General features: G+C 40.1%; 1 protein-coding gene across 1 annotated transcript in view; it reads right to left on the bottom strand.

Moving 5' to 3' along the window:
- The window catches only part of DLGAP2 (DLG associated protein 2), a 479,848-nt gene that overhangs the window by 394,413 nt on the left and 57,576 nt on the right, over positions 1–27,859 (bottom strand). Inside the window, 1 exon segment of the mRNA XM_072857796.1 lies at positions 5,478–5,532. Coding sequence (XP_072713897.1) covers positions 5,478–5,532 — 55 coding nt within the window.

Here is a 27,859-nt window from a genome sequence, read left to right as displayed (position 1 = left end):
ATAGGATGGGGGAGTGAATCGGAAGGGTAAAAGTGACAAAACTTGTGGGTTGAGATAAAGACAGTCTAATAGGTAAAGCAAAAGCCACGCACGCAAGCAAAGCAAAACAAGAAATTCAGTCACTGCTTCCCATGGGCAGGCAGGTGTTCGGCCATCTCCAGGAAAGCAGGGCTCCATCACGCGTAATGGTTACTTGGGAAGACAAACGCCATCACTCCTAATGTCCCCCCCTTCCTTCTTCTTCCCCCAACTTCATATGCTGAGCATGACGTCATATGGTGTGGAATATCCCTTTGGCCAGTTGGGGTCAGCTGTCCCAGCCGTGTCCCCTCCCAGCTTCTTGTGCACCCCCAGCCTACTCGCTGGTGGGGTGGGGTGAGGAGCAGAAAAGGCCTTGACTCTGTGTAAGCACTGCTCAGCAGTAACTAAAACATCCCTGTATTATCAACACTGTTTACAGCACAAATCCAAAACATAGCCCCATAATAGCTACTGTAAAGAAAATTAACTCTATCCCAGCCAAAACCAGCACAAATTCCATCTTAGATTTTTCTCCTGTTCAATATTTGCTCTTCAAGCAACAGGAAGAAAAGCAAACAAGCAAAGGATGAAACATTACTATCTTGGGCTATACTTTACCCAATGAAGAGATTGGTTATTATTAAACTCCTGCTTTTGTATCTAAAGCAATTACCACTCTCTCAAGAAGATATTATTCATTCTTTGCAGAGAGCAGAACATTGGTCACAGTTTTTCTCAATGTAATTTTAGCCAATGCAATGGACAAAAGAGAATTATTATAACAAAGGATTGAATGTCTTGTGCAAGTTCAATATCAGCATATGAGAGCTGGCCTGAAAATGGATGATGAAGAAACTTGAGACAGCATAAATCTTTTTTCTTTTTTTTTTTAAAGAGTGTTTAAAATTTAAAAGAGCTATTTATTAGAATCAAGTCAGCCAAATAGGTGCGGCTACTCTTTACTGTACTACGTTCTTCACTATCAGAGAGGAAATGCAAGCTTCAAGCACCAGAGAACAAATCAACCCAAGAAGCTGTTAGTGACTATTGATTCTTTCCTTCCTGTGGGATCTTCAGTGGAAAAAATGAGCCCAAATTTGCAGTCCACAACATATTAAACTCACAGTTATGATGGAAAAGGATAGTACAGAAGCTGTTTGTGCAATTTCCTTGCATGACAGGAAACTAATAATTGTGTATCAAGAGCACAACAGCGGCAGACAAAGCACACAGCTATCAGTATCTCTGCAATGCAAGAATGTCCATTTAACAGCTGCAGCAATGGTAAAAATCGCACAGAGCACCTTCTGCTAATGAGTCCCATTGATAACTCATGTTTTACTGCACCAAGTATATTTGTGCTCACCTTGAGGATCATTTACTGTGCTCAATCACGATACAGGGAGCTCTGGGATAAACAAAAATCAAACTCCAAATAATTCACTTATCTGGCCTAAGACTGCTTAAGAACAGCATACACAAAAGCATAAGCTTTCAGATATATTTCCTCTTTTTATTTGTATGAAAGTATCTATAGCTAAACAACCCACATGTACTGCCTGAAGAGCTCTATTTCAAGCAAGACTGGAAATAAAAATAAATTTAAAAAATACATAAATTTAAATAAAAAGCAACCCACAACAGGGAACACTCTGCCTTCTCTATTTCAAAGTTGCATTCCTACTCCTTAATTTTTTCTGTTTTTTAGGAATGCCAAAACATGTTGTATTTAACAGCTATCTTCATTTCAAGGGTAGAAACCTTGAAATGTGTAGAAACACATTTCAAGAAACTTCGGTAGAAACCGAATGTACTGCTCATACTGCGTGAACAGCTCAGGAGGGGGGAAGGACAGCCTTAGCATCTGTCTAAGGTTCACAGAAGTGACTGTGCAGTAACGAGGGAGGACTTCTGACTTGGCTGAAGAGTTTCTGTTGGCAGGGGATGGATCATTGCTGGGAAATATTTATAAAGGGAATTAGGGCTGGCCGCACGTGTACACAAAGGGTGGTGGATGTCCGTCAAAAGGGGTGGGTTATTTCTCCCAGATGGAGCTGGAGAGAGAGAGGATTATAATTCAAGGAAATGAGCAAGCTGCTCCCCACCAGGTCATTAGTACCTTCACACTGTTTCCCCTTATGATCTTGTTAGCAACACCTGTACAGAGCATGTAACTGCTTTTCTTCCAATTAACTTTATAACTGCTAATGCATCCCAGTTGTTGCTGGTTGGTTAAGTTACGGGAGATGGAAAGAAACCAAGAAGGGACATCAGTACAGCTCTTATAGTATGCTTATGGCATATAAGAAGGAAGTGCAGAATAAAGGTGTCTGGTTTGGGATCTTTTGCTTCTTGAGGCACAGGGTATGTGACAGATACAGGTTCTGGATACCAGATAACATGATAATGAACACGCGTTATGCCAGTGCATGCTATATATTTATGATTAATGGAAAGCCACAAATAAATTAACACTTAAGAAATGAAACATAACTGTCCATTAGAAAAGCTTAATGCAAGCAACCAACTAGCATCATTCAGTGTTTTATTTAGAGATTGAGGTTTTTGTAAATGTTTTACATGTTTGAAAAATGAATCGTTCTTTAACCTTTGAAACACCTAATCTTGTTAAATATGCATCTTCTTCCAAAACTGCTTTGCTGTGGAATGACTGAATTACTTTTTCTATCCTCCCTTTTGAAAGGCTCTGCAGGAGATGTTTTTATAGCCAAGTTAAAAGCACTGAGAATAAAAGTTCATGGTAGAAGTACTAACACACCGTCACCAGGGGAAGGAGATCATCACTCCCAGGTACCTTTCTTTCCACGCATAGCTCTCTTCTCCAGTTTACAAATACAGAATATCAATACTGACAGAGTAAGCGTTGCCACTTCAAACTCTTACACAGTGTAGGAAGGACAGTGGGACATGCAATTTTCTAGGGTACAGGCAATCCGGGGCCATACTACTTTTAAGGCTAATCGCATATCTTCCCCAAGAATCGAGGTTAGGCTAGGTCTGAAGGGCAGCCAGATGAAAGCATGGCCTGGCAGCACTGGCCTCATCATTCCCAAGGGCTTGTTTCTTTCTCTGGGGTGCAGCTCCTGTGCTAACAGCATGAAAGTGGCTGGTCGTGGGGGCACTCTTGAATGAGGAGCCTAAGACCCCCAAGCTGGCCACTCCTGAACTGTTGAATGGATACAAACAAGTGGGGAAATGACTGCTGCTTCTCTCTCTTTCACCCATCCCTACTCCCTACAGCATCTGTGTTCTTCCCTAATGGTTTTGGAGGTCTCATTTTATGCTTCTTCCCCTTTTCCTCTCCCATCCCTCCCCCTAGTCCATCTCTCTTTATCCTTCCCTCCTTTTTATTAGGCACAACACCTAAGTCTGCACATTGCTAAATTCCTCCAAATGTCAGAAGCTGATCACAGACACAGACCTACAGCTCGCAATCAGGCAATTTCTCTGGGCTCACTTAATGAGAATGGAGCTGCAGAAGATTATAAATGATGTATGCATTTGAATGCAAATAGCATGTTCTGCATTTACACAAATTTAATTAATGTCTTCTTAGTTTGGACTAGTTGATTCAGACATAATCAAACAAGAAAATGGTTCACCTATCTCTAATAGACTCAATGAATTAAACTCAAGAATTCAGTCGTTCTTTTCCTCTGGAAAGGAGCTGAAAAATCCCCCACATCCCGTCTGAACTCTTCTCCTTCTCTCTGCCAAGTATTTAAATGCCATAAATGGGGGAAATGGGGAAAATGGAACACAGACATCATTTACTTTGCACCTGCTGGCAACTCCCAACTATATAATAGGTAGGCATAAAAATACTTACTGCAGCAGTCACACAGAAGCAATAGAAGTAACGTTATTTTCATACCTAAGTGTGCTTGAGTTGTACAGCAGTTGTTACGTACCAAAACCTGACAGGTTTCCTCTTCAAAGAGCCTAGTTCAAAATTTTCAAAACAAAATTTTACATTCGTAAGCTCCTCCCTTCTCTTATGTCCAAATGAAGGCACTTTTGAAGGTGACTGCGATTTTAGATATTGGCTTTCTTGATATTGATTATAAAGGCATATTTCACCCTCTTTAGATAAATGGTCAGAGTCTTACTGCCCAACTCCAGGCCATCACTTCAGGAACACTGGCTTTGATATCCACTTGATACACTTTTGTACAACTCTTCTTGAGTTGGTCATGAAAGGAATCTGGATCAAATTCTTACATTGCAAGTAAAAAAAAAAAAGATAATCGGCACAGGGTACTAGCACAGAAGCACACAGACTGGGCTGAGGTCATTATACCATGATTCCTCAGTCCAGTTTTCAGAAAAGCTTGAAATAAATATGAAGGCCAAAGTCTGTCTGCAATCTGTTCACTAATTATAAACTTTCAAATTCTTGCTAGAAGAGGTGTATTATTAACTGTCTTACTATAAAGTATTTCTCCCATGTTCACAGATGAAAATGGAAATGAGATTTTAAATTTCATCTGAGCAGTTGCAGGTAACCACAAGTCACACGACAGTTCAACACAGTTGTCAAGTTCTCTATGCAATTACCCTTAGTGCAAACTGTGCCTTAAATACAAGTAATAGCAAGCCAAGGAACACACCGGTTTATTTTGATGGTAGCTATTGGGGGAAGGGGGAATGAAGCCTGAAGAGCTGCAAACAATCATGTATGTTCTATTAAGAAGATATAAAAAATAAGCTATATTTTTCCTTCTACTTCTCTGAAATTAGTCTGTTAAATCAAACTCACAATTGCATATGCAGTCACTTTCACCCAGTTTATAAAATTATAAAAAGGATTTTAAAACTTATTTTAAAAGAAATTGTTTTTCCTGTAATAAAGGAATGTAAAATTAAATCATCACTTTCTTCTCGTCCCTGCTATCGTTCTCATCCATTGATTTGTTCTGGTCACAAAAGTATTACTTTAAGTCTACTCCTGCACAACAGCAAGGCATTATTAGTGATACTCCTCCTGTCTACTCCTTTAGTCTACTCCTCCAGTCTCTGAAAAATAAGCATAAAGCAAGCATTTATCTGCAGTCAGAGCTACACATAAGACTTACTGCTTAGCACCTTTGTGAATCTACAGGACCAGACTGCAGACTCCGGTATTAAACCCCTTTTCTTGCCAAAATTGTAACTTTATAATTAACAATAGAGACGCTTCAGAAGTTCATACAAATACCTTTATAAGCAAGACCCAACAGCAATCTCTACAACAGCAGTAGCTCCAGAAAGTTAACAGGATACACAAAATATTCACATGAAAGCAGGTAATTTAAACAAAACATTCTAGTTGTCACTCCCTGGAAGAGAATTTCAATGACTGTAAATAGCAAACAAGACTTCTCTATATTATCTAATTTGTGTTTGCATCTCTCCCAATCATATTACAATATTAACTCATTAAGAAAGAAGTTTACCTGTGTTCCTGTCAGGTAAAATACAGCAATGCTTCTGCAGTATGCCAGGCAGAACCTGTTGCAACAAAGAAACAGATGTTAATGTAAATATATATTTTAACATCATATGAACAAGAGCTGATGACTGCTGGAGTGCACATCTGATCAAGCTTTATGCTCTCATACTGCACCCAAATTAGCTATCATGCAATGCAAATGTGAACACTGCTCATTAGGAGCTGCACACAGAGACAAATCTTTTACAAGATTAGCTTCTTACTACCTGCCTGTAAAGCTAGTTTCACCCTCTCCCATAGACTACAATATTAAGAAGCTGAGTAAAAGAACATAATTAATCGTGCTCAACTTAGGAAGACAGTATGTTATCAGTCAGTGACGTTGCTGTTCCTGATTTTGCATATGTGGCCCCGGGGCTACGAGATCTAGCTTTTCACAAATCACTCAGGACCAAGTTCCAAAGCACAGGATTTCCCTCCTCACACTCCCAGTTTCAGCAGACAACACAAAACCCCAGAAGCTTAAATAGGAAACTCAAGGGAACGGGGACAGAAAAGATCCCAAGCTTGTGGTTGACTACATCCACCATGCTGAGATGCCTCTAGCAGCCAGCAAGAAATGCCGCAGAAGCCTCCCACCACCGCTGGTCCCTTTCTTGCAGGCTCACCCTTCTTCACAGGTTTATGCATGCAAGTCACCTGTTTTGGTGCAGGCAACCAGCTCTGGTGCTCCTACCAGCAGCAACCTGTGCTTGAAGCACCCAAAATCTTATTTTAAGCTGACTTTAAAATCTATAATTAACACCCTGTACAATGCTATCAGCATCTGTAAAACTGTACCTTAAAGTTTAATGGCTTTTCCTTTGCTATTTCTGAGAAAAAGCCAGTTAAAAATGGTGCTCTGAGATGGCCTCTCTAAATTTTCCCTTTGGGGTCAACGTGCACCCTTTAAAGCCTGAAATTTAAAAAAAACAACAGTTCATTTCTGCAGATGGGAGGCCCGCGTAACCACTGTCTGGAAATGCTGGGCGTGTAACCGCTACAAAGACACCAAGCCCCAGCACAGCTTGCATTAAGTTTTTGAAATTCAGGAATGAAAATCCTTTAGGGACTAGAGATATTTTTATTTTTCACAAAGACTGCTATTGCTGTTTGGCCAAGGTTAATAGCTGGGGATGAGCCCACTAAGAGTCAGACACGTACCGTCCCTGCAGCAGCACTGTATGTCCCATCCCTCCCTGCGGGACTTTTCCAATACACGCTCTGGTAGCCCCAGGGGGATGAACACCTCGGCTTGTGTGTCCTCCAGCACAACAAATTAAAGTCTTAAGAAACTTGCTGCACCATGCTTCTTCCTGAATGCACACATGCAGAGGCAGGGCCATTGCAAAACTGTGCTTTTATTGCCATTATAAGCTGAAAAGTCAGTCTGTGGTCAGAAAGCTGCCCTGGACAAAAAGCAGTGGGTAGAACTGTCAGGGATAAGAACAGTTTCCTTCTCAACTCCTCTGAACTCTACTGAAGGCAAAGTATTTAAATGTAAGCTCTTTCTTACAGAAAAAAATCACTTATTCTGGCATAATTCTAAAGTTAAACTTGTGGATAAAAGGGAAAACAAACTGGGTTTAAGTGGCAGATGTTAGGCACAGGGTAATCAAGTCAGATCCCCAGAGACATGTCTCAGCAGATCCCCTCAACAGCTTATCAAGGAACTGCTTTGTTGCAAATACAATTTATGGTCACATCTGGGGCTTTATTGCATTACTGTACATAGATCTTGTAAACATATTTGTCTTGCTAAGTAGCTTATTTTTCTCAAATTCCTTCTAGCTCACTGTTTCACACACACACACATGAGAACTTTTGTCCTGGTCTAGGTCTTCTGGAGGCTGTCAGACCAGTGCTTCCTTCTCTAGACATGACATAGGACCTCATGGGTCATGCATGGCCACTTTTGAAAGCCCACAAAATTTGAGGGAAGAAGGAAAATCTACCTTAGGTTCACAGCCACCTCCTTCCAAGATGTGTGCTGGTCTTCTACTTCATTTTGTTGCAACCCCGTTTAAGCAGCTTCCACCATCCTGAGTTAAGGCACTTGACATTACGGCTCCCTGCCTACAGAACTACCCTCACCAGGAGGCAGACCACACTGCGGCACACGTGTGGACATCTCATACTTCCAAATTTCTGCATGCTTAGCTATACCAGTTAAGTACCATCCTTTCTCATCTCTTGGCCTACACAAGACCTTTCAATAAGTAAATGGCTTCCTTAAGTAGAAATCCTTCTCCCTTGAAGTAGTCTCAAAACTAGCCTGTTTGTTTCAGGGAGGATTATTTGAGAGAACAAAGTAGGACTTGAACCAAAGTATGAGCTTGCCTTACCCCGATTCACAGGCAGCTTGTATTTTAAGAAGAATCAATAGCACAAATAACAATCTTCTGAAAACCACACTCATCATTCTACAGTGTTTCTTAAATTTTAAAATTAAAAAATCCAATAATTCTTAGGAGTACAACATCATACATACAAACTATAGCATTTTCCTTATGGCTACGCATGTAAATAACAGCAGTCTTAAAGGCATCGAAAGGATAAAAATTAGACACAGAGAACAAAGAAATCCTAAAATGAACAGAGACAGTCTTTCAAAGCAGTGTAACACAAAGACTGAATTTTAAAAAAACACTGTCTTACTCAGACATAAAGTAACATTTAGTTCCTAGTGAATCTGTCACATTTTCTTCCCCACATTCACGAACCATGGAGAAGCATTATGAATTTATTATGAGCACCCAGTTAATCAAATTAAGACTGAATTAAAAGAAGAGACAGAAAAAGCAGGTCTGGAGTAGCAAGACAATTTCAATGGGGAAAAAAAGCTCTAGAACATAATTTTTCCTTCCTAGTAGACTGGATATAGATAAGAGAGTAGTCATACTGAAAAGCACAAGCTAGAAAAACATTTATTTGTCCTTTCCCTTCGCTCTCTTAAGTGTTAAGTAGGCAAACAGCATGGCAGAGGCTAAAACAATGCTTCCCTCTCCCCAGCCCTTTAACATGTTTACCCTGCACAAAGCCAGTTTCTGGCTGGTAGGAGTTTGATATCAACCTCCCACTTACTTATCTACAGTATACAGATTTTTACACTGTACCCATCTCCATGGTATCCAAGAGCCTCTTCACACTGCTCTCCTCCCACTTTCTCCCCACTCCATTTCTCTCCTCCTTAGGGAAAATGACAGGAGAATTCCTCAGCAAAACTGTCACCTTTCCCTCTACATGTCTCTCCTTTCCCCTGCTGCTTTTCTTTCATTCATTTGCATGCTGTAATCCCCAGTTTATTCCTTACAACACCTTATGTCTGCAAGCTTTTTCTTTAATTTCACAGATAATCCCTAGATTAAATTTTTGTTTGTTTGTTTGTTTGAAACTTTACCTACACAGGCAATTTGTGTGAGAATCTTCACCCATATCAGATCTGGAGTGATTTCTGCTGTAGAAATCAAAACATGGGAGCAACTGGAGGGATTCACATGCAGGCAAAAAAACACATAGAGAATAGAATATTGTTTTAGAACATTATTCTTTCTCCTTAGCAAAAGAGAAACGGGTTTCAACTATATTAAACTGATGATTTAACCTTCAGTTGTTTTATAAGCTCTCAGCTGGGAGCTAAGGCATTGCAATGCTAAATTAAAACTGGACGCATAGATGCAGAAACAGAATAAATAATACAGCAGGGGGTATGTTCTTAACATCAAGGTGCTTCCCTAGCAGTAGCCAAATTAGCTCTCATCCACAGTATACAGTTAGGTGGTCACATGTAGCAGGAACGTAGTCTTTGCCCACTGTGCCGAGCCGAAAGCTTCCTCAAATTCAGTGAAAAATTCTAATTGATGTTGGTGGATATTGATCAGAAACTACTTACATTTGTTTTCACTACAGCTTGCTGTGCTTAGAGATATATAAATATATAGGTGCTATAATTAGTCGTAGCTATATGTAATATAGGTATGCAGAAAGCTTCTCAGAGCAGCACGGGGTAGTTATATAGCTGTTTACGATTTACTAAAGCTCATATTTTTATATGTCTGCTTGGAAACTTTCCTTCATTTCATAAAAATAAAACATCCGAGTCCTCTGAGTTTTCAGCATGCAATACTTTTTTGGAGTGATTTAACAAGAACTTGAATTAATTCCTACAAAATTATTTTAAGTTTGGAAAGTACTAACCTCTAACACAATTTAAAAAAAAAAACCTTACAGACAAGTGGAAACATGTGAAGGAAAATAATTCTAGTATGGAAAAATGCCTCAGTGATATGGGCATCTACTCATTTAAAAGGATCTGCTACACAAAGATGTTCAGGCCTCTCTACGGTACTGAATGATAAAGATGTTCTGCTTTCTACTCCACTTATAATTGGTCTGTTAAGATGGCCACAGAAAAGTGAGCTGGATACTATTTTCCCTTGTCCTTTCACATTTTTTTCTGCTGAAAAGTAAGTCAACTGAAAATGAATGTTGCACAGGTCCAAAATTACAGAACACGCAACTCAGGAGTCTGAGTGCTCTATAGGTGAAATTCAAGACAGAAGTTAACAAGGATTTATACTGTGGTTTATGACTTGCCAGAAGGAAGGAACCTCAACCTGAATTTCAGGTCCCAAGCTGAGATATGATATTTGTCTCTGCTTTTTGCATCCTAGAAATATAGTCATCCCAAAGATTGCAAAGTCAGAGTATACCCTTTCAGCCATGCCAGCCACACAGGCCATGTACATGGCCCTCGTGCTCATGTTCTACCACTTCCAAGGACCACCTCTGAGACAGCCCCCTATCCTCCTAACCTCCCTCCCGCAGAAAACTATTACAATTAGCATGTGAAATATTTTCATTGCAAGAATATGGTAATATTCAGAAGAAAATATGTCAAACATATAGTGGGCAAATACACACCAATTTATAAAACTTTAGAGAAAACATATTCCAGAATTTGAGCTTTACTCATGCACTGATGGTTACAAAGAAATGGCCCTTGGGCAGAGTCATCCCATAAAGTGTGCCTTGCATCTTCTGTGGAAGCAGTACGGTACTGGAGAGAAGAGAGGTTAAATATTTTGGTGTGATCCAGTGAGTGAGTTCCTGTCTTTTTGTCTTTCAAATGTTGTGTCACTTCTTTTGAAAAGGTAGGCACCTCCTAGACCTTGCTACCTGCACTGCTCCATGCTAAGCATTGCTGCTTTCCTACCATCTGCACAAATCTTGTGGAAGGAGTTACAATTTTTTTCACTCTAAGGATCATATTCATTACATCACTCTATTTGCTTTTCCTTATATTTGTCTCAGGGCTTTTGTTTTAGGCAAAATTTCTTCGTCAGCAACTACAGAGATGTTTTGAGATGATGTTTGTAACAACTAGATCTTAAAAACACCAGAAAACCTGCACTCGCACTTCTCTGAATGTCTTGTGTTGCCTCCTGGCATTACAGGGGCATATTATATTTTGGGTTTCCTTCTTGTTATTAAGTATCTTTCTCTTTTGGACTTCATACCTGAGGATTTTAGATGTCTCTGTCCCAGTGACACTGTTAAAAGGGGAAAGTCCTTTTGCTCTGGAACAAATTCCCTGCTTCTTGTTAAGCAGAAAAGAAGCATTCAGGTTTTGGCCGTTCATAGCGGCTAACTATATAACAAGTCTGTAAGGGTGTCTGCCTTCAGACAGGGCATGAAAAGTAGGCAAGGCTTCCCGCTCACAAGTTGTTGTATGATACGAACCATCACAAATCAAAGGTTTATCATTATAGCATTGCCATATTTCTTCTTTCAGAGCAGACAGGTTCTTGCAACCAGGTGCTGAAATGCTACATCAAGCTATTGCCTTCAGCTTCCTAACAATATGCAGTTGGTTCAACCTACAAGAAGTTAAATCTGATCTTCATTCCACTCTCACAAGTATAATTATATTTGGTTATGCTTTTTAAGGGGTATCTAGGAAGTGTATCAACAAATATCTGTTATCATTTCAGTTCCTGTAAGTACTCAAAAGCAATCTAAGATTACAGTGGGTCTCTTCTGTGTCTCACTTGAAGCTGTTATTGATACAACCCACACCGGCATCAGCAACAGTTCAAAGTTACTCATAAAATCAGTCCTTGAAATGTCTGGCTCTGGAGGAAGAGAGCAGCAGGACCAGAGAGACCTGCCCTCCCAGTGCTTACCCAAACCTGCTTGTGTTCCCTGCCAGAGCAACACAGACCTAGCTCATAATGCCAAAGGTAGCGCAAACAGAAAATATTAAGACTCAATTTTTTTGTGTGCTGCTGAAAATAGTAGAGATTTTGCAAGACCTTTCAATCATTCCCGGCTAGCTGTCGGTTCCTCTGCCCTCCCAAGGAAACAACCTTTCACCGTAGCTCCTGATGAGCTGCACCATGCTGCAAAGGCAGCCTGTGCCAAAATGTCTCCCACCCACGGCGGTGTGAGTAAGAAGCCCCTCTCGTCGGTTTATTTCATTGTATTCTGATGAGATGGCCCAGACTTGTCCAATTATGTTACTTCAAGATTTTACTAGATTGCTGTTGTCCAAGATCCAATTTCACATATACACCGGTGAACCTTCATGCTAATTTAATGTCAAAACAGAACTTGCTAATGATTCATCTGCTTTGTGGAGTTTTTAGTAAAAGTATATTCTTCTCTTATCATCCTCTACCTTAGTCCATCATTCCCAATTAGGTATCAAGAACATAAATAAAACATGAATATTTTGTTGAAAGGACAAGTTACACTGAAAAAAGATAAATCATATTTACCATATATCAAATACTTTAATATTTGTATCAATGTATTTATCATATCATATCAAATCATATTTCAATATGTATATTGTCTCCTTTCTTTTTGAATAAAAGGAAATGTTGGGTTAAGGAAGATAAATCTCAGAAATATTCTGAAAACATTACAATACCCATACTAATATGTGTTCTTTCAGATTGTATTACATCTCAAAAAATGGAAATTTTCTAAAACCCTTTCCATGATTAAAGGGAGTATTGACACCAACAACAGAAGCAACATTTCTTTAGCAGAGTTTTCAACTAAAAGTGACAGACATTTAAGTAATGAGGAACTCACTGACTGCATAATCTATTTTGTATATCTGAATCAAAACTAAGTAAGGGAAAACAACTGTAGGAAAAAAGGTATAGTGTTAAAAGGACCCCGGATAGCATAGCTGAGCTCCGTGCAGTGTCTTTGGCTTCATTACTCCTTTTGTCCAAGTCACCATGCCAAGTTAAGCTGAAACACAGGTTTGATCATCTTTTTTATAGCCCAGGAAAGAAAACATGATTATCACTATGACACATTTCAGATTCATGTTAGCATGAATCTGCATTATCATGAACTTATTATAATTGTCCTATGATTAACAAGTACCTATAAACATGAATCTTTTAAAAGTTATCATCGAAAGTATAATCCTTCCACATAGCTTTCATAAGAATATAATATGCAGACTAAATAGAGTAACTAGGCAAGCCTGTGGAAAAAAAACAACTATGTATGTACTCTGCAAGTTAGCCGCACATCTTGCCCTGAAGTGAGCCAAAATAGTACCTTAAGACAGTCTTTTCCCTATTTAATAGCACAGGAAAATAAGTGGTGGTACTAGAAACAGCCACAAACCCTATTTCTTTCTGACTTCCTATTCAGTATTTAGACTCTTTGAGAACAATACATCAGCAACAATGAAAACTCCTTTATATATTTCACTTTTCAGAAGAGTACACTCCTTACTGACGGAACAAGACTTTGCTATAGTGATCCATATATTTGTGACCTCCAGGCCCAGTTACCGTAATTGGGTGCACTTACAATAGAATCCACAAATTATTTAAAATGCCTCAGACTAAACACAGCATGATAAATATGGGTCTATTGGGAACACACCAGTTTGTTGTTCAAATAATTGCACCTTTGCACCACTGCCCAAAACTAGGCCTTCAAAAATCTGGAACAAGCAATGTCAAAGTTCTCTGAATCTGAGAGATGATGATGCCCTTAAGGTGCTCTGAATGTGAGAGATTAGGATGTTGCCCCTCCAAGGGTAACATTGCTGGGAGAAAGAGACCAAGACTGTCCAGTCGATGCTGTAATTTCTTTTTCCAAAAGCAAATGAATAGGAGGATAAACTTCAGGACAAAACCAATTGTGTTTTCAACTTTCCTTCAGATGAAGTATTCCTAACCAACTCATCAGATGTACAGTCATTGCACTACACATAAAACAACCAACATAAACAAATTCACTTGGTCCTGCAATTGGACCTGAGAAACAGGTTTTGGTGTAAATCAGAAATCACAAATATTTCTTCTGCCTGTTACCACCACGAGCAGTAGTAGCATGTCCTAGCTAATGGCAATACCTAGATGCGAGATATCCTATCTCTGGTGTGGATCATGTGGACTATGGAGCAGAAATAACTGTACAGCTCACCAATACTCCAAAGGTTGGTCCCAGTTCTCCGCAGAGACAAGAGACAGTTCTTTGCAGGGGCAAGAGCCCAAGCCTCATCTTGGGCTGAAGGAGGAATGGCCAGAGACAGTGCTTGAAGGGAGGCTGACAAAGACCCCCACAGTTAGCAGAGGGTGGCAGCTAGTGATTTCTAGGGGCTGGAAGTGACTGAGCCTAATCCACAGGTCACAAAAAAGAAGTAATGGGTAATAGTGGTTGAATATTCCCTTCTGTGGGGACAGAGACACTTATCTGCTGACCAGACCAGCTCTCTCAGGAGTTGCCCAGCTCCTGCACATTCTACAGCAATTGCAGAAATTCACCCAGCCCCTGGGCTACACCCCTAAGCTGCGCATCCAGGAAGATCGAGGAAGGGATCACTTAAGCTAACTGGATATAGCAAGTCCATGGGGCTGGGTGGAATGCGTCCAAGGGGTCCAAGGGTGATGACTGTGAGTCCTCACTCTGCATTTTTGGAAGGTGGTCACCTTCTCAGGCAGGAGGTAGGGGGATCTGAGAAAGAGAAGAGAAGGCTAAAGAATTGCACTAAAAGCATTATGGAGAAGACAGAGCCAGACTCTCCTCATAGGTGCACAATGAAGGCACACAAGGAAGCAGTTTCAAGTTGCAGCAAAGGAAATTCTGACAGGACATTAAGAAAAAAAAACCCAGAGAATTTTTTTTGTGGAATCTCCAATCCTGAAGATTTTCAAAACTCAGATGGACAAAGCTCAGAGAAACCTGCTCTAACTTTGAAAGTAGCCCTGCACTGAGCAGAGGGTTGGACTTGATGACCTCTGGAAGTCTCTTCCAACCTAAATTACTCCACAATTTTAATATATTAGATTTAATGTACTAATACAGTCATATATCACACTAAAATATAAGATTAAAATGCAACAGTTCCTCCATCCTCCTTCAAATATATTTATAATTGACATATGTACTTTCTATTTCTACTAATGAATCTTAAATTTGAATAATGAGCACATTTACATCCACCTGCAAAACCGAAAAGCCTTATAGAAGCATAGCAGCTTTAGGAGCCTGCTAAAGACAGCTGTTCCCTCAGAAGTAACAAAGTAGTCACCCCAGGGCTCCAATTGTTCAATTAATTTAAGAGTAAGCCATGGAGAGTCATTTGGTGCAAGAAGTCGCTTATGAAAAGAAATCTTCGACTGAGTTGTTATGATTTATTTATCTTTAAGCATCTGATTGTGTTTTGAGCAAATAAAAATTCTAGAGCTTGCTATATATATTGAAGCAGAACAAACATCTTCATTTTTGTTCTCTAAAATACAAAACATGATACTAATAGCTCCTTTTTTCCCCTGCATTAATCTATTTAGATACAAAGTATGTACGTACCTTGCAATGCCTAGACTGCGAGGTCTCCTAGTTGGAGATCATGGTACTGCAGCAGTACAGATAAACACGAGGAAGCAGTCCTCCTGGGGAAAAGGATGCCCTGGTATTATTCTTGTTACTGTGGTACTGTGAGGGTCCACACCGCAACAGCAGCATGGTTTGTGCAGATAAAAGTGAGTATAGAGCAAGGCTACAGCAAATCACAATGAATGTTTTCAGGCTAGGGAATTTTAAGCCCTCTAGCAGATAGGTCCTGGCTACCTCCCCGCACTCGTCACTCGCCAGAGTTGGCTGACAGGCTGTCGGCACACACATGCACAGGCACTGCAGATACCACTGCCACTGTCCCTGCCGCAGAGATTTCTCATCTCCTTGGTTATTTCTCCAGAGTAGAAGTCATAGTCCTCCTCATGGGTCATGCTACATGCTAAACTGTTCTTTCCACAGAGCTCAGGGCTGAATCCCTGCCAGGCAGAGCTGGCTGGGGCTGCGAGAGCCTGCAGTGGACCTACAGGGAGGACAAAAACTCCTCCTGACTCAGGAACAGCCTCCAGTGAGCACACCAAAACCAGTGCTGGAGAAGTGGAGGTGCCTGGCCACTGGGGAGAGGGTTGAACCTGGTGGCACCCACCTGCACTGGGTTGCCTCACTGGGCAGTACCTGAACCCTCAGAGGTTTGGTTAGAGGAGAGGTGAGTTGTCTCCTTGCTTCCATCTCACCCACACACCACTGAACAAAGCCAGTTATGCCTTGGTCCCTCAGGTTTTAGTCTGGGAGGGTGTTGTGGAATGTGTTTTTATTGTGGCTTGCCGCAAGAAGGCTTTTTAATGCACAACGTCAATAAATTATGCAATTCAAAAGCACAGATTATTCAGATAATAATAATAATATATACAAGGTAAATGCCAGGGAATCCCTAGTGTTATTTCTCCTTGGTGCTCTGGAATTGTATTTAAGATTTATGTGTGAAGCCCAAGGATCTTAAAGATTTTGATACCTGTATTTGCACTGCAGAAGCAAATCCGTTAAACACATAAAATAGAGTAATAGTCCTTCCCTGCATCTTTGTTAGAAAGAAACTAATCTTCATTAAAAATTAAAGTTTATGGTTTTGTACTAGGACTTGGCAACAAAACTCTCCCGATGGCCTGCTTTATTCTACTGTGTAGGAGTCACAGATATACAAAGAAATTCAGTTGAAACATTATGAGTAAGGTGAGAGAGGATGTTTTAAGTATAAAAGTTACCACCACAAAATAAAAGGAAACATCCTAACTGGTTGCCTGCGTTTATGGTCCTGGTATCACAGACCTTCCTCACTGTGAATCAAAGAATAACTCATGTATCAGAAGTGATGAATCATGACCTGAACTAGCAAGGAAGTCTCCTAATACTTTACAATTTATTAGTAGTTTAACTATGACATATGGTTGTTTTTAGAAGCTATTTGTTATGTCCAATTTCAAGTTTATTAATAGCTAAGCAATAGAAGTCATCTACATAAGTGGGGGAACTGAAGTCCCCACTGTGTTAGGACCAGAGTGTTTCTGTTAAAACTATATCTGGTATTACACTTCAAAGGTAGCTTTTATACACTCATCACTTTGGAGAAGTTGAGACTCTAGACATAAGCAGCACTCTATCCTCAATGGGACAATTGCAGAGATGAATCAGATGTCTACAATTTCATCTAGCCATTTTCCCTGGCCAGGTGAAAAATGCCCTGAAAACTGGGAAGCAGGCATAGTTTTTCCAAAGACTGCTTTGCTGTTCCATGGAAGTCAAGTTCATTTTATCGTCTTTTGGCCCAACACACAAACTGAAGTAGCAGCACGCTACAGAATTCATGCATACACCGAACTGGAACATTTCACTCCTGATGGACAACTGCAAGTGACAGCATAAAAACAGAGAAGGAAGGGTTATTTTTAGGAATACTTATTCCATAGATTTAGGTTACACAAATCTTTCATGCAAAGAGAACAAACAGAAAAGGATGCCTGTGCCTTGTTCGTGCCCTTAGCAATGTTTGATAGCACAGGGGGATATAGATTTCAGAACACAAACCGACTACCCACACCTCCTTCCTCAACAAGCAGGCATTCTTATGGAAATAATAGCTTTCTCTTTAAGACAGAAATTTGTCTTTATTACCCATGTTTCATTCAATATTGAACAATGTGATAGCTTATTGCAAGCCGCAGTCATTTGGGGAGATTTTGCTGAAGGTGGGATAAAGCAAGGATAGGTCTCAGTAAGCAGGTTATAGTTTTTTCAATTCCAGTTGAACAGTATGCTTTTAGTGAGGATTTTTGAGGAAGAAGACTGCATAATTGTGCAGTCAGTTTTTGAGAATACAAAATGGGAAGAGTGGCAGAGCAGTTTTAATCTGTGAGCTGATGATACCACACTGTTAAAACTATATAGCTTCTACAGGTTGCTCTAATCTTTAATCAACTTAAGGTCTACGTACTAATAGAGGACGCAAAGATGCATACACAAAAGGGTATTTTTGATGCCTATAAAAGTGAAAATATACATCAAAAACGTGCATGAAGGTACCTATTCCTTTGCAAGTTGATGTTCCTCCAGTGCTGTGGAAGGAGCCAGAGGGAGCCTGGGGAATCCCCAAGAGTGTTAACGAAGCCAGCAGTCACCAAAGACCAGATATGCTCTTGGGGATAGCCTTAAATTGAGCACTGGAGACGATAGCACTGCCTCACCTCTTAAGAAACAGGCAACAGAGGCACAACTTATCTACAGTATGGGAGATCGAGCTGCAAGTCAAACATTTGCCAAATAGAGATGCTAGACTCTTATCTTTTAAAAGGCTGCCACAATCAGTTATTGTGAGATCACATTCATCTTCTCTGATGAAGATTTTCTCGATTTTGTACAATTAGCAATATGTTGCTCAGATCACAAAGAGCTCAATAATTTAGTGGTCAGAGGACTTGCCAAAAAAAGCGCAAGTTTCTCCCTTTTTGCTAACACTCATTTAAGTATTTTGTACAATGCAGAATTACTTTCACAGAGCCCAGCTAAATGTCCCCAATGTTAGAGTACAGGAGAGTGTTACAGCACTCTCCCAAAAACAAGGAAGACCAAAGGTAGACACCTCACTTGGAATTAATCACAGGAGTATATGGACCCGTGCCAGCTCCATCCCAGAACAGCATGCTAAGTACTCCCCTAAAAAGAAACAATTACCCTTCTCTTCAGCTCCATATGTTTTGGGGGTTTTATAAGGCTTGCAAGGGGCAATGGGGCTGCACAGAGTTAATTAGTTTTCCGACCTGGACAAATATTTTACTGTTCTTTTGTGATGCTTCTGGAGCCTTCATTTGCCACCAGAGAAATAAGTACAAGAACTGGTGGAAGGCTAGGGAATCATTTTTTTGTTGGTAAATCTATTATGTGGAATGACAGAGCTTTTACATATGTGCTTTCTTAACTACAAGCTAAAATAAATGTAGTTTTAGAAGGATTTTTTTTCCTGCTGTCTTGGTTATCCAGTTGAAAATAGGTTGTTTTCAGCCTGTTTATTTTTAATTCTTCCTTTCATGTTGCTTTCAAGGAAATGTCACCTCCCGAGAACAAAAGGTTAAGTCATGCAATGCTGAACTATATAATCAGTCTGCTTGACAAGCCTAGTCTGCTGAAAATATTAAAGAATGAGCACCTGACTAGTAGACAAGCTATCTCCATGGACATAAGTTCCTGTTTCAGCATTTTAATTATTCTCAGGGGTCATCCCATCTTCAGACACATCAGCACTGATGTTACCTCATCACTGGTAAACACCAGTAATTTGGTTTTTTCCAAGGACTGAACTCTGCCTCTTCAAACCAGAATCTAGAATTAGCAATGAAATTGCTTGAGCCTGTCCCAACTGCACTGTCCTGATAAAAGACTAAGGGGCCCTGCCACTCACTATTCATATTGCTTACTCTAGCCAAAATGATATTAAGAAAGCTACCAAAAATGTTGTACAAATTTTGGTACCAGCCAAGATTCCAAAGTGTAAGTAAGTGGCCTGTTTATTTACACAAATATTCTGAAAAACGTTTAAGCAAATCATGTTGTGCAATTGAAGTGGTTTTGTCGTTCCTGAATGCATGACTAGCATTAAAAATCTTGCTATATTCCTAGATAATAATGAAATAAAATTTTGCAAAATATTGCCCACTTGGAGTTAATGGGGAGTACACACCTGGGCTCTTCTGACAGTTTAGGAAAGAACTACTGCAATATCCCACTGAATTTCAGACTGCCTTAGATCAGTTTTTATTATTCAAACACACAAAAAGCCATGAAGCAGCTAATTTGCAGTTTGGAGTACTTGGAGTAAACTTTATAAAAAGTTGAGGTTTTGTTGCAATCAATACAGATAGCACAGAAAATAGTATGCAATTAAATGCTAGGAATCTTTGGGTGTTTCTAAATATCACCCTAGAAATGTTTTAATCCTTTTTCATTTTCCTGTGATTATTTTATACGATCTTATGGCAGTCATGGCAATTCATTTTGTTGAACTATCTCATTACAACACCAACAGGAGATATTGTGATCTATGAGCTAGAACAGAAACATTATTGTTATGTGATGTAATGCGGAAATTCATATCAATGCAAATGTGAAAAAAAAAAGTTTTAAATAAAATAAACTATTACTTCAATACCCATGGGTATTACCCTTTGACCCAGCTTCAGGAAAGATGCTCCTTTAAATACCATACTGATTTTTGTGGCAGGTAAGTAAATGTTTCTTATCTTTCAAAGGTGACCTGTTATTTGCTGTCCATATTTTTCGTATCTAAAATAACGAAACCAGGAGGAATAGCAAAATTATGTGTATAATCATACGAGGCAACACTTAATTTTTTCTACATTGTGTTACTGATGAAAATATGTTTGAAGACCTTCCTCCTATTCACTTATATAAAAGAATAATTAATTCATGCTGTAGCCTCTTCAAATTCATGGATATGACATGGTCTATTCTTGATCATAAAGAAAATAGCATGAATGCTGGTCCACTCCGCAGTGCTGGATTCCTCACTGACATGTATTGTGCGCTTGTCATCCTTCCTAACAACGAATTCAAACAATTGGAAATGGGAAACAGACACTTGGCATTCTTTGCTGGAAATCAGACATTTAAAAACATGGAAAACTGAAAGTCTGAATGTGATCACAGATTTAACAGGCATCAGGGGTGAAACAACGTAATAAGCCTTTGTTTCAGGTATTTGCACAATAATGTCAGCACAGGGTAAGATTCACAAAAATTGACATATAACTGGAGGAAGCATGTACCAGAATAGTATTAATTAGGCTCAGAATAATACAATAAATATTCCAGGGGTCGCGTGTGTTTGCTCTTTGACTCAGCACACAGATGCTCATTACGGTTTAGTATTTTGTTGTGATTAATATCCGTTCACAAGTCACTGACTCGAGCCCTGATTCAGCATTGATGTCCACATTTAGTCACACACTTAAAGTATGTGCTTTATTCAGCCCTATGTCCACATTTAATCACACACTTAAAGTATGTGCTTTAGCATTTTGTTTGGTTGCAGCATAGATATTATTACTAGTAAATCTATTATTAAATGAATAAATATTTAAATTAGTGAATTTAATTACATTCACCACATACATGTTTGGGTCACAACTTCAAAACCAATGTGTGTGAGTATTTCAGCTGAAAAATGTCACACACAAGTACTTAATGCAAAAACTAAACAATTGTCCCCATTTGCTACCATTTCATAAAGACATATAGCTATAATGCTGTCATCAGTACTCACGCAGTTTATACATTTGGCATTCCCTGCATCACACCATAGGTGCCAGCCTACCTTATGGTGGCCCTGAGCACGGTTTGTTACATCTTTGATACTTTTGGAGCCTTTTGCTGAGAAAGAGAAATACCAAACTGGACAACAGAAGATTACAATTCATTGTCTACTGATTGGCTTATGGAATCCACATACAGAGGGCTTTGAGTACTGCTACTTTGAATACTCAACAAATTTCAACATGCCTTTGCAGAAGCAAATTAGGAGAATATACTTCTGATCTCTAATTATTAATGCCATATATATATACACACACAGAGCAGTATTATAAATGATGATCACCCTTTCATTTTTCTTCATATAAGTAAATGAAAGTTCTGGAAGATTTGGTCAATATTTTTATGTCTTAGTGTCTAAGGGTAAAATTCATCCTTCAGGCACTGCTTGGAGAAAAGGATGAGGATAACACTGACTAAAGCAGAAGCAGTCCCACGAGGACGCTTTGCAACTCCAGAACAGTACCAACAGCAACACCCCTTCTGCTGACTCAGTTACACTGGAGCAGGCGGGTTTGGAATAAGAGGACAGGCTTTGCTGAGGGTATAAAGGAAAACAGGAATATATAGTGTATGTTCCCATATATATGTTTATAGTTTTTAGGCCATACAATGTTAGTAAAATCTAGGTGTATGCATTTTCTCTGAATGCATTTCGGGGAGCAGATAGGTTGTAATTGCCTTATTTATCATTTTTAAACTAATGCTGGCTATATTTACTATATTTTTGTTGCCCATTAATTCAAATGAGATGAGAATTTGGCCCTACTCTCTAAAGAGCTAAAACAATGTAGGAAATGCAGAATGAAAAATAAAACATGCAGCATGATTCCTGGGATCTGGGGGATAATGCTTTGCTCCCTGCTACTTTGCCCAGCACCACAAGTGCAAAGAAGAAAAAAAAAAAAAAAAGGTTCAGATAATTCCATGGTCAAACTTGGCTCTACCAAGTTATGCAAAACAATCATTACCAAATTATCATAGACCATAAAAATTAATGTGGCTATGGTTCAAATTAACCCAGTAGTCTTTCACAGCATCAGTACATTACTGATGACATTTGTTACAGTAACAGCTAGGAATAATAACCTTCTGTTCTTCTAGTTTACACAGAAAATTTCTGATTTACTATGGTGAAAGATACTCAAACACTACAGATTAGAGGTGTTTGTTTCATGAAGGGGTGATCAGGTAAACAAGAAGAAAGAGAAAATGTGAATGCATAGCCTAAAACATCAGAATTTTTCATGCTTTCTGATACTTCAGAAAAGCATTATCAGTCTGTGTTTCTTCCAAACATGTAATTAGCTTATATATTTCCATATACACCTTTACATTCTACATGGTATCCTAGATATGTAATTCAAAAAACGATAAAAACAGTAGTGTAAATAGACAAAACAGCAACTCCTTAGTCTTCCCACATTTTTTAAATTATTAGACAGCATTATAGCTTTCACAGCAGCAAATACTATAATTAAGTCTATCAATTTCATTACAACTTCACTGTTTTCACCTGCTCACTCTCCTTCTCCAAAATTATCCTTCTATAGCTGGTTTCATCCAAAATAGCATCTGGGATGAATGATTATAATTTGTGGTTTATTGTGAATGCTGGTTTTGGAAAGTCCATAAAAACCCTGTTCATCCCTGTGAATTGGGTATACAGGTGTCGTGGTTTAGCCCCAGCCGGCAACTAAGCACCACGCAGCCGCTCTCTCACTACCCCCCGGTGGGATGGGGGAGAGAATCGGAAGAGCAAAAGTAAGAAAACTCGTGGGTTGAGATAAGAACAGTTTAATAATTGGAACAAAATAATAATAATAATAATAATAATAATAATAATAATAATAATGAATTATAATGAGAAGGAATACAATGAGAGAGAAAGAGGAACAAAACCCAAGGGAGGGAAAGAAAAGGGAAAGAAAAAAAAATTAATAAAATAAAATAAAATTATACAACCGCTCACCACCTGCCGACCGACGCCCAGCCAGTCCCCGAGCGGCGATCGCAACCCCCCGGCCAACTCCCCCAGTTTATATACTGGGCATGACATCATATGGTATGGAATAGCCCTTTGGTCAGTTTGGATCAACTATCCTGGCTGTGCCCCCTCCCATTTCTTGGGCGCCTGGCAGAGCATGGGAAGCTGGGGAAAAAAAAAAGAAAGGTCCTTGACCAATGTAAATACCGCTTAGCGACAGCCAAAACATCAGCGTGTTATCAATATCATTCTCATACTAAAATCCAAAGCACTGCACTATACCAGCTACTAGGAAGAAAATTAACTCTATCCCAGCCGAAACCAGGACAGCAGGATAAAAGAAAACAAAGATGGGCTCACATACAGCGTTGGGGATGTTCTACCTTGGGCTGTTGTGGTTCCTGCCCCTCGCTACCCACACTGTCCTTGGTGTAGAAGTCGCGTTGGAGGTAGCTCAGCTATGAGACCATCAACTAGTAGCTGCCGAGCTGCCCCCGCTTGCAGCACAGGGTACAGGGAGGTGACTAAACGAGATGAGATGAGCCAGGGCTGCTGCTAGCAGAAGAGGCTGTCCTGCTCCTCCCACCCGCTGCCCAGACACCTTCTCTTACACTCATTCGGCTGCTTATCCAGCCTGATGCTCAGCCCATTCAGTTCACTGAGCTGGCAGAAAACAAATCCAGAAATAAACGAAAAAATAAATAAGTTAATTTCTGGTGGCTTACTGAGCTAGATCCTGGCCTCAGAGAGAGGGCAGGACTGCACAGCCAGGATGAGGAGGAGGTGAGACTGAGCAGAACCACCTTGTTTTACGTCAGCAGGACCAGTGTCTTGAGAGAGACGAGGTTGGCGTTCTTTTCTGACCTCATCCTGAGTTAAACAAGCACTGATTTCAGCAGTAAACCCTTTTGTTTAGTGTTTAAAAGTTAAACTGAATCCTTTAGACAGGACAGCCCTAGAGCCGAGGGCACAATAGCCTCAGTGGAAGGGTGAAGGTGATAAGCAGGCAGAGGCAGACCAGGGCAGGGACTCCCTTGCCTGGCTGAGCTAAGGCAGATCACAACCATACTTCTTCTCTTGAGAGAAAACTTCAAAGAGGTTAAACTTAAAACATCAAAACTTAACAGAAAAGTAAAATAGTTACTTTGCAAGAATTGGAGACAAGAGCAGAGTCAGGAGAGTTTTCAGCTGAAACTTTTTGCTTAGTGCCATGAAAAGCAGGAACCGGATCCGGAGGCATCAAACACTCCTGGGAGGAACCCACGTCAGTCCTTACACAGTCAGATACACTTTGATGGGTACAAAGGTCATTTCTCAGAGTACTGATATAGCCAATAACAATGTATTTTTAAAAATTCAAACTAAAGATAAAATTTCCAGTGAATAATCTTTGCCCAATAATAAGGCTGTCATTTTTCCTTAAAACAGACCTGAACTTTTTCAACCCCCCAGGACAGTAAAACTACCTTGTGTGAATGATTCTTTCACGTGAAAAACTCTCCTATGCCCAGTAAGCATAAAAGGAGCTCAGAAATTATGTCTGGTGAAGTGGATATCTCTTATGAGACTGCCAAAAGAATTTATGTGCAGTTTATGAAATGTGGGTGATGTTATAAAACTGCCGTATCACTGCAAGCCTTTATGTATGTGAAATCTGCTATTTCTGGTAGCATTTCTGTCATTTATCTCCCAGGCCAGAGACAGTAAATGATTATTACACATAGAAGACATCCACATAGGTGAGACAGTCATGAAGCAAAAGGTAGGCTAAGGACCAGGCATGACTTGGTAAAGCAGTTCCCTGCCTTGTTCTTCAGAGAGAACATCTGAGGCAGTGAAACTTCCCTGGATGGCTTCCAGATTTTGTTCAATGACTATCTAAATAAAAATACACAAGGCAGTCCTGGAAGCAGGGATCAGAACCGCACGCCTTGGCTCCCAGAGGAGAGCCCTGAACACACAGCAAAATCTTCCTTATCTTCTTCCGGAGAATAGCTGAATTTCAAAAGAAACGCAGTGCAGAGTTTTTCTTCTCTAAAATGACCCACAGCAGTTACAAGACTTATTATGACTCATGTTTATACCTCCAAGGGCTGAAAATTAGACTTCCTCAGCTGCTAGGGACGGAAGCTACTCCATAATAAGCTAGGGCTTAGATATACCCTGTAAGTTCCGCTTCCAGAGACAGGCACCTGACTTAAGATCCTTTTGGCTCTGGACCCAAGAGTCTTAACTCATTTCCCTGGCTGCACTTATCTAACATTTTTTCCTAAGTCAGCTGCTCCAAAGCTGGTCTTGTTCTTGTACTGCACACAAAGATCATTTTTCTTTAGGCAGTTTGCTCTTGAATTTAATGTTAGATGTTGTAGCATATGGACTCATTTGCAGATAAATTCACAATATCTCAGGAAATTCTGGCAATGGAATAACATTCTGCTGTCTGTACTTTGGCCTCAAGAAATCTTCTTGTTCACTAAGTGTATTATAATGTTAAAGTGAATATACTTGTTCTCTCATTCTGTCATTAGAGATGATCATTATGACCTTACGCTACTGTGCTATTTTCCACATGTCCAGTGATTTACAAGATGCCCTCATGCCTTGAAACAAGCCGTTACATATACAACAAAAGCATTATAGCTCTCCATTCTCAGTCTAATCATGTATTGCTGCATCTCTGTTCTTTCCTGAGGCTTCTTTGATTTCCAGAAACCCAGGGCTGTAGTTACAAAAACCTAATGTAACGTGCCTGTTTCTCTACAACATCCCATGTAAGATGGCAGAGGACAGCAAAAACACATCATTAAAATCAGAAATACACAGACTCACTTTTAAAAACCTTTTTTTCTTTTATTAGTCAGATAGTTGTCTGGAAAAGGAAATGAGCAACAGTCCTTTAAAGCATCTTTAACAGTTCTTTGTAGTTCAGATCTAGTCTGATCCAAAGCACTGCTGGCAGCTGCACTATTAATGTGCATCATCCAGAGAGAACAGAGCAGACTTCTCCTTTGTTACTCTTTTTTTTCCTTTTTTTCTTTTCTCTCAAAAATGCTCTGAAGCTATTACAGAAGTCCTGATCCCATGCTCCAGATGGGAGAGCAGAGAGGAAGGCACGATGGCTCACTCTCTACTGATGTGTTTGGGTTTCTGTCCAACAAAAAGTGACAGTCTGGCCTGAGTACTCAGTTGAAGGGACTGGGAAATGCTCCAAAATCCCCCAGTTCAGATGTGCCCAAAGTGGCTCTTATGGCTATATTTACTTTTAGCATCCTTTGCAGTCCCTACTGACACACACCTCACACTGATTTCAAAGGGAAATTATATGAATCCATACTGATACTTTCAACACTGACACTTTCAACACACTGACCTTATGCTTTTATAAATGTAGCATCTTTAGCCCTTCCATTCCAGCATATTGGCTAGAAACAGGTACTTTGGTGACTTGTTTGTGATAGTGGCTGCTGCTTGAACTCAACTGAATAAGTTACTCATGCAAGTCATGTGGAAAGGCTGCTGAGATAAAACACTGAGAAGAAATGAATGGGGTGGCTAGGAGGCTACTGTGCAACAGCATTTGCAACTGCCATCAAGGAGCCTGGAGGAGGTATCTGGTCAATAAATTGTGATGCAAAGTAAAAAACAAAGCTGACGTGAGAGAGAGGGAAAGAAATCACTTAGGAGGTGTCCACAGTGCAATTTGCTGTAGCTCATTCAGGGCTAGCTCAGGTGCAAGCCACTTTGCTAGCAGTAGGTGGAATACAGAGCTCCAGCGGTGCTTTGGCTCTAGCCACCATCCTGAGGGTAGCTTTGGAGGAGCACAGTGGCAGCCAGCCTGCCCCTTCTCTCCGTGACATGGTGAGAAGACATGTTGCAGCATGGCGAATCCCTGACTTTCACACCAAGAAACAACTAGGCAAGGTGTGCCGAGAGGCACCACACTCCATCAAAGCCGTCAGGAGTGCATCAGAGGTGGGTGAAAATGCAGCATGAGGCTGCCCACAGAGAACTCTAAAACAGGCAGATGTTGCTGGAGGATGAGCAGATCAAGCAACAAAAGCAAGAGCTGAGGACAGACCCAGGGTGTGGACAAGGCTTAGAAGGGAAGGCAAATTCTGGAGCCTGTCAGGGGACCACAGTCCCAAAACAGTGCTGGCTTTGCCACATAAGCACAGCCCCAAGTCCTGATACTGGCTTCCGTCTTTCCTTGAAGCCTGATGTCTTACAGGTAAAGAAAGGAAAGGTGCAATAGAGGTGTACGTATCATCTGTTGCCCTCTAAACACCACTACCAGGAACTGAGCCACCTGGAGGTACCTCCCTGCCTGTAATGCTTGAATATCAGCTTTTGCCCAACAGAAAAGTAGCTTCAAAGTTGCCTAAGCTTCCAAGTGGCTTGTTTAAGCCACCTTAATGAGTGCTTAACTTGTGGAAATGTTAGGCTGCATGTCTTGGTGGTGATGGGCACTGGGATGACCACAACTTGCTCTAATACAAATGCCAGAAATAGAGGGACATACAAGTCTTTCAAAAGGTTGTTATTGCCAAGTACGAATGAGCCTTGAAATACCCAGGGTTAAACAGAAGGTCTTGGGAGGTGAGTTATAGCTAGAATTACCTACAGGGACTATTGAAGTCTCTGCTAAGGAA

This window comes from Ciconia boyciana, chromosome 3 (assembly GCF_034638445.1).
Source record: "Ciconia boyciana chromosome 3, ASM3463844v1, whole genome shotgun sequence".
Classification (NCBI taxonomy): Eukaryota; Metazoa; Chordata; class Aves; order Ciconiiformes; family Ciconiidae; genus Ciconia; species Ciconia boyciana.
The sequence above is the reverse complement of the archived record's forward strand: the minus strand, read 5'-3'. Positions and strand labels throughout refer to the sequence as shown.